This window comes from Saccostrea echinata, unplaced genomic scaffold (assembly GCF_033153115.1).
Source record: "Saccostrea echinata isolate AGI-Se365-2 ecotype Australia unplaced genomic scaffold, CSIRO_AGI_Sech_v1 ptg000033l, whole genome shotgun sequence".
Classification (NCBI taxonomy): Eukaryota; Metazoa; Mollusca; class Bivalvia; order Ostreida; family Ostreidae; genus Saccostrea; species Saccostrea echinata.
The window spans coordinates 26687483-26695170 of NW_026889782.1; the positions used below are offsets into that span (position 1 = coordinate 26687483).

At 43.0% G+C, this 7688-nt stretch overlaps 2 protein-coding genes across 2 annotated transcripts; both read left to right on the top strand.

The window, feature by feature from the left end:
* The first annotated feature begins 1479 nt into the window (after positions 1-1479).
* Positions 1480-4716, top strand: LOC133198349 (uncharacterized). The gene is made up of 3 exons (XM_061334451.1): positions 1480-1977; positions 2062-3970; positions 4082-4716. The coding sequence occupies exons 1-3, from the start codon at positions 1480-1482 to the stop codon at positions 4714-4716; spliced, it is 3042 nt and encodes a 1013-aa protein (XP_061190435.1).
* A 103-nt stretch (positions 4717-4819) lies between these two features.
* LOC133198350 (baculoviral IAP repeat-containing protein 7-like) lies at positions 4820-6052 on the top strand. Its single transcript, XM_061334452.1, has 2 exons — positions 4820-5216; positions 5604-6052. Exons 1-2 carry the CDS (start codon positions 4820-4822, stop codon positions 6050-6052), a joined length of 846 nt encoding a protein of 281 aa, XP_061190436.1.
* Positions 6053-7688: the final 1636 nt, after the last annotated feature.

A 7688-nucleotide genomic window follows, 5' to 3' on the forward strand; every position in this document is an offset into this window, starting at 1 on the left:
TCTGTTTTCGTCCGTCGTCGTCCGTCGTGCGTTAACTTCTCTAGAACCGCTAAACCAATTTCAACCAAATTTGGTATATAGCATCTACGGGTGAAGGGAAACAAAAATTGTGAATTTCATAGTCCCTGCCCCCCTGGGGCCTGAGGGGTGGGGCTAAAACCACCAAAAATAATGCAATCTTTAAAAATCTTCTTCTTTACTCCTTGACATCAAGCAGTCAAACTGTTGGCATCATTGTAATAAGCATGGAGCCCTCTACCAAAATTGTGAAATTCATGGCCCCAGGGTGGGGCTATATAGATCATATAGTGAAAGTGCATTATTTCTTTGAAAATCTTCTTCTCTGCTCCTGGGTATTAAATAAAGTTACTAAGTACATAAGTAGTATAAGGCGCCTAGCTAGGGGGGTCAACTGAGTGCACTTTTGGGCCATGGGGGGGATGGGGGTCAACTCAGTACACCCCCGGGGTCAAGGTCAGAGATCTGGAAAAACCCACACGCGCTCAGCACATTCTGAGATCTAGAAATTCCTGAGATGTGAGATCTGGAAAAACCTGCACGCGCTCAGCACTCACCTGGAAAAACCTAGCCATTATGACGTCATACACTGTATAAGTATTGCATGTTTCTGACTTGAAGCTCATTCTCTTGTCAGTTCCATCAGCTGTCGACATGGATTCTGCTATGAAAAAACTGTTACATGCCCAGCAACTGATGAGATGGAGAAGACGGGCGAAAGAGTTAGAAAGAATTATTTACAACAATAAACACAGAGAATTAGCGCTCAGAAAAAGAAATGCGAGAATATTAAATAGAATGCAGAGAGCCCAAGTCCAACAAGAACAACAAAGGACTGTGTCGGATGAAGAACCACACTCATCAGCCCATTCACCACCCCGGAAGCCAAAGGCCATTTCCCAATATTATCAAGTGAGACTGAAACAAGCCAAGCATTCCAGAAAATTTAAAGCGCATGAAGATGTCTACAGTGTGAATTTTAAGGAATTTCCAGAGGAGGAAAACAGAGGCTTTGTTCGGCGATTATTTAGATACATGCTGCAAAATGTCAAATATCAAATGCAGTGTAATCCTAACGATTACCTACGCCTGAACATACGCCATCCTTCTCTGGATTCCGACATTTGGTACGAGTTTACTCAATGTAAACATTTAAACGAGGACGTCATTTTAGACAAAATAGAAGCCGTGCAACAATCCAAGAAAGATTTTAAACTGGGAGACGGGGCCATGGAATTCGACATGTTTCGGGTGAAGTATCCGGAAGGGAGTGGTGGAAACAAAACCAAACATTTGATGGTCAATAAGGAGAGATTTAAGAAGAGGAAACAATCCATCGTTCAGATCGACAATCCCTGGGATAAATTTTGTCTAGCTCGAGCCATCGTAGTCACCCGGTTATACAGTGAAAAACCGGAACATCCAGAGAGTTTCATTGAATGGGAAAAGCGATGAATACGTATGCGGAAGGGTGATTACAAATATTTAGACCAGAAAAACGAAGCTCTAGCTCTCATGGAACAAGCCGACTGTGATATCCATCGGCCTTGTGGACCCGAAGAATGGGGGAAATTACAACAGGTGTTAGTCCCTCGCTATCGGTTGAAAATATTCCAGTTCAAGTCCACCTCCTCTAAACTCAGTTTAGAGACCCTTTACAAAGGCTACGGAGAGGGAACTTGTTTGAATGTCCTGTTAGACGACCATCATTACGATGCCATCATATCTATGCCTGGTGTGACGGGCAATCAATACTACTGTGATCATTGCGACGTGGGCTACAGTCATATTGAACACCATCGTACCCAGTGTCCTCACCGATGTTCCTTTTGTTTAACTAACACTCCCTGCCCTCCAGACGGGAGCCGCATTCAATGTAGCCAGTGCCAGGGATTTTTTCAGAGTAGGACTTGCTACGAAAACCATCTACAGCCTCACAGTATGAATACGGCCACCACGGTATGCAGTTTAATGGGACGATGTAGGCACTGTCAGAAATGGATGCCTAAAAAATTACTCCCTCATCATCATTGCTGAGGACAGAAACAATGTAAGATCTGTAAGAAAACCGTAGACACGGATCATCAGTGCTACGTTCAACTCAAGCCCGAGAAAAAGAAAAAGAAAGGCAAAGAGACCTTACAGTTCAACATCTATTTCGATTTCGAATGTACGCAGGAAACCGGCATCCACGTCCCTAACCTGTGTGTGGCACACCGCGTATGTCAACATTGCGGTCACTTACCCATAGAAGATCCCTGTCCTCACTGTCGACACATGGGACCCCGTCAACACGTGTTCCGAGGGCCAGAGACCTTAAGGCAGTTCATGGACTGGTTATTACAACCCACTACAGGAAATAAGAATTCCGCCTTATTACACGACGAGGCCATCATCATCGCCCACAATTTCAAAGGATACGACGGACAGTTCATTTTAAATTACCTGGTTCATTCCGCCTGCCTGAAACCTACCGTCATCATGAACGGCAGTAAAATCTTATCCATGCAAATCTGCGGACTGAAATTCATCGATTCCTATAATTTTTTACCTTTTGCCCTGTCCAAGATGCCCTCTGCTTTCGGATTCACTGAACTGAAGAAAGGGTATTTCCCTCACTTTTTTAATACGGAACAGAACCAGAATTACGTGGGGCCTTATCCACCGGCAGCTTACTACAATCCGGACGACATGTCTATAAGTGGACGACAGGCTTTTTATCAATGGTACGAACAACAAGCCGGAAAAGTGTTTGACTTCCAGAAGGAATTTTTAGACTATTGTATTTCAGACGTCGATATTTTACGACGATGCTGTGCTCAGTTTAGAGCCACCCTCAAGAGCTTGGTCCATGTAGACCCCTTCCAGGAATCCATCACTTTTGCCAGTGCGGCCAATTTAGCTTACCGTCGAGGATTCATGCCCAAAGAGACCATTGCCATCATTCCCAACCTGGGGTATCAGCCTGCGCGTCGATATTCCGCCAAAGCCTGTCGGTGGTTAAGCTGGATGAGTCACCAGACCGGATCTCACATCCAACATGCTAGAAACGGGGGAGAAGTCAAGATCGGAAGTTATATCGTCGACGGATACCAGGAAGCCACTCGCACCGTCTACGAATTTTACGGATGCTATTGGCACGGATGCCCCACCTGCTATCCGAATTTACAGACCGAAAGTCATCCTCACCGGACCCAATTTACCTATGAACAATTACACGAGGAAACTTTAAGACGGAGTTCTGTTTTAGAGGAAATGGGGTACTCCCTCCGTAGCATCTGGGAGCACGAATTCGATCAACAGGTACAAAGAGAGGTAACTCTACAGAATTATGTACGAGACCTGGACATTCCAGATCCTTTGAACCCCCGAGACGCCCTGTACGGAGGTCGGACTAATGCCACTAAATTATATTGTGAGGAGGGGGACATGAGATACGTGGACGTCTGTTCCTTATACCCTTACGTATTAAAACACAGACTTTTCCCCCTAGGCCATCCTCAGATCATAACAGACCAATTCCAGGACGTGAGAACTTATTTCGGTCTCATTCACTGTCGGGTCCTACCACCCCGAGGCCTCTATCACCCCGTTTTACCTTATCGCACGGGAGGCAAGTTATTATTTCCCTTATGTCGAACGTGTGCGGAACGACAGGACTCTACCTCTAAACATCGATGTCAACACGCAGACCAGGAACGCAGTCTTACGGGTACCTGGGTGACTACAGAATTACATAAAGCCCTGGACATGGGATATACCTTAGAGCGGATTTACGAAGTTTGGCATTTTTCACAAAGCAGTCGAGATTTATTCAGATCTTACATCGATACCTTCTTAAAGATCAAACAGGAAGCTTCTGGATTCCCACCTGATTGTCAGACGGAGGAACAGAAACTAGATTACATTCGTAAAGTCTTAGGCAGAGAAGGGATCAGGATGGACCTGTTAAGTATAGAATAAAATCCTGTGCTAAGAACGATAGCCAAACTCTTTTTAAATTGCTTGTGGGGAAAATTCGCTCAACGCCTGTTATTACCTAAAACTCGATACTTGACCGAAGAAGAGGAACTACAGCAACTCTTACAAGATTCGACCATTGACATCAAAGGGATAGAACTCTTAGAAAATAAAGAGCAGGCCGAATCGGACATGATGCTGGTCAATTATCAAGAGAAACAGGAATTTGTGGAAGAGTGTCCCTTCGGAAACGTGGTGCTGGCCTGTTTCACTACCGCCCATGCCCGATTACACCTCTACGAGACTTTACAACCTTTGGGAGATCGGGTCCTTTATTTCGACACGGACAGTATCATATACCAACATGAGGAGGGACAATTTAATCCTACCCTTGGCAACAGTTTAAGAGAATGGACAGACGAATTAGACGGGGACCACATTATCAAATTCATGTCAGGAGGCCCCAAAAATTATGCTTACCTCACCGCCAAGGGAAAATCCATGTGTAAAGTCAAAGGATTGACTCTCAATTATCGGGCCTCTCAGATCGTGTCACCAGAGACTTTAGAAAAAATGCTTCAGAAAGAAATTGACGAAATCCAAGTCTCGTATCCCTACAAAATACAGAGGACTCGTCAACATGAAGTCAAGACAATACCTTTAGAAAAACAATATAGAATTGTCTATGATAAGAGACAATTGATGGAAGATTATAACACTTTACCTTATGGTTATTAAAAAAAACCCCTGTATTTTAAGTGTTGTTGTTATTTTATGGGGAAAACCCCCAAAAATGAGGGGTTATAAAAAGGGGGGGGGGGAATAATATAACACTTCAGTCATGGCTGGTGTTGATAAGGAGCCAGACTACCTTCCTGTTTACCCTAAATATGCTCTGCTCTTAAAGAGAGAAGCTACCTTTGATGATCGATGGCCCGATTCTTTAAAAGGATTAATACCCGACCTAGCCAAAGCCGGATTTTATTACAGAGGAGTGAGTGATAAGACCATCTGTTTTCATTGTGGTATGACTTTAAACCTCTGGGAACCTACAGACGATCCTTATGTAGAACATGCTTATTGGAACCCTAATTGTCCCTACATCAATACCTATGAAGGACGTGAGTGGGTGATGAATGTATTCATTAACCATTTACTCCGGGCGGGATACAAACCTTCACCTGAAATCAAACCTCTACTAGACCAAACCTCTACAGAGATCCAGGCCACAGGAAAATGTCACATTTGTTTAGAGAGAGAATTACAAATGGCTTTACTCCCTTGCGGACACGTATGTTGCTGTTCATTATGTGCTCCCACCTTCCGGTATTGCCCCATCTGTCGAGCCGATGTGAAGAGAACCCAGCGTATATTTCTGTGTTGACTATGAATAAAAAGGATTGAAACCCTATTTTTCTCTTCATTTGTCATCATGCAACCTGAGGAGACACTCCCGTCTTTTCAGTTGAAACACGAATTTACCATGGTGGTAGCAGGACCTTCTAAATCGGGAAAAACGGAATTTGTCAAGAAATTGGTGGAAAATTTACATTGGATTACCCCCATGCCACAAAAAATTGTCTGGTGTTATCGGGAATGGCAACCTGCTTACACTTCTTTAACAGATCGGGTCTCCTTCATTCGAAATATTCCAGAAGACGATGAGAAATTAGTGGCCAATTTAACTATTCCTCACTTACTCATTTTTGACGACATGATGGGAGGAAAAGCCATCGAATCGATCGTGGATTGGTTTACCCGTAAAGCGCATCATGGGAATACCAGTGTGATTTACATCACTCAGAATTTATTTGATCGGGCACCACAGCATCGCACCATTAGTTTGAATGCTCATTATTTAGTGTTGTTTAAAAATCCCAGAGACAAATCTCAAATCAGTGTCTTAAGTCGACAGTTAGCCTTACCACATTTGATGTCGGCCTATCAAGAAGCCACCAGTGTTCCTCACGGGTATCTCCTGGTGGACTTGAATCCACAGACCCCAGACGAATACAGATTGAGAAGTCGATTGTTTGAATGGTTGACTGTACACATGCCACAAGAGTATAAATAAAAATGTACCAACATTACACTTGTCATTTATCATTATACAGTCGTCATGGGTCGACCTCTCTCGGCCAAGAGTAAATTAGTGAAAACGTTACGACGTTTACAGCGGGAACGAGATCCTGCCAAGCGAGCCCATTTAATCGAATTAGGGCGTAAAGCCTTATTGAATTGTTTTGCTATGGGAGCTCGAAATTTGATACGTGGGGTCTTACCCATCAATAAACAGACTCAAAAGTTTATTAATAATCATCGTCAAGATTTAAGCATCATAGCCGATAAGTCGGCGAGTGATCAAGACAGAAAAAATGCCATTTTAAAACGCAGAGGAGCCGGATTTCTAGAGTCATCATTCGTCATTTATTTAAATGGAATGCACCTAAGAAACGACGTGTCCGTCGTTTGAAAAGTGTGGTAGTCAGAGTCGATAATAAGAAACAAAGAGTGTTTCCCGATTGGATGGTGCGAGTAGGAGGAGCAGCTCAAAAGACCAGAAAGAAGAGAAAACCTCAAAAGAGAAAACCTACTCAAAGAAAAGCCCCTGGTGGTAGAAAGAAAAAAAAACGACTCCCAAGACTCCTGCTCAACGAAAAGCCATGCCCGAAAGTCTGAAAAACGAAATCAAACGAAATCAATCAGTATTATAAGGAACAAAGACAAAAAACTATTGGGGAGTTATTAAAGAAACAAGCTGAAATGAGAATGGATCGTCCTATGGGCCCCATAGGCAGTCAAAGAGCTACCGATTTAGAAGTGTTTCCTCGAGTCAATGTGGGAATTCCCTCTCCTAGAATTAAAGTACCCATTCACACTCCTAAAATAGCACGCTTTCAACCTCTGACCGCCTCTACACCTACACTTCCTAAAGGAATGAGATATAAATGTCGATATTGTTCCAAAATCTACGTCACCCAGAAAAATAGAGACAAACACGAGAAGGACAAACACGACATGTATGCTCCTCCTCCTTGAGAGTATAAAAAGGAGAGAAACCTGGGACATGTCCTCATTTTAACCCCAGGATGGCTAAGAAGAAGAAAAGAAGGACTTGCTGTTCTACACGATTAAAACCTCACTGGCCTCTTTTAAGAGTGTTATCTGACCCTCACTATTCCTCTCCATTAAAGACGGGTATTTTAAAACATTGTTCTGGAGATTGTATTCTCAAAATCTGCGAGATCGTGTACAACCTATTAAAAGGAGTGTTATCTCTCAGTTCGGCTCATAAACGAAAACTAGCTCCTAAGAAACACATCTTCAGGAGACTGGTCAAACCTCAATCTGTCCATAAACGACGAGCTTTATTACTTCAACAAAAAGGAGGAAACATTTTACCCCTTTTAATCTCAGCAGCACCTTTACTGTTGGGTGCCGGTCAGTCCGTCTATAAAGTCATCAAGAAGAAGAAAAAAAAATGAGTCGTAAAATGGTGTTAGTTCCCGAAGTCTTATTGAATGATCTCAAGGCAAAATTACCCAAACCTCCGGAATTTCAATCTACCATCAGTTTAGGTCAGGAATTGGACGAGATTACAAGACGTGAAGATTTAACCCCAGAAGAAAAAGTCGCTATATATGGCCAGGAACTTCATCGATATAGGAATTATTTACAACAAGCTAGACAGGAACCTATTTCTAAACCTA

Bases quoted from the DNA above. Each gene is read 5' to 3' on its own strand.
- LOC133198349 (XM_061334451.1), top strand. From the start codon at position 1,480: ATGCGGAAGGGTGATTACAAATATTTAGACCAGAAAAACGAAGCTCTA. The intron at 1,978-2,061 runs GTATGCAGTTTA...TGCTGAGGACAG, and splicing joins GTATGAATACGGCCACCACG to AAACAATGTAAGATCTGTAA. The intron at 3,971-4,081 runs GTATAGAATAAA...ACTTGACCGAAG, and splicing joins GATCAGGATGGACCTGTTAA to AAGAGGAACTACAGCAACTC.
- LOC133198350 (XM_061334452.1), top strand. From the start codon at position 4,820: ATGGCTGGTGTTGATAAGGAGCCAGACTACCTTCCTGTTTACCCTAAA. The intron at 5,217-5,603 runs GTCACATTTGTT...CTTCTTTAACAG, and splicing joins GATCCAGGCCACAGGAAAAT to ATCGGGTCTCCTTCATTCGA.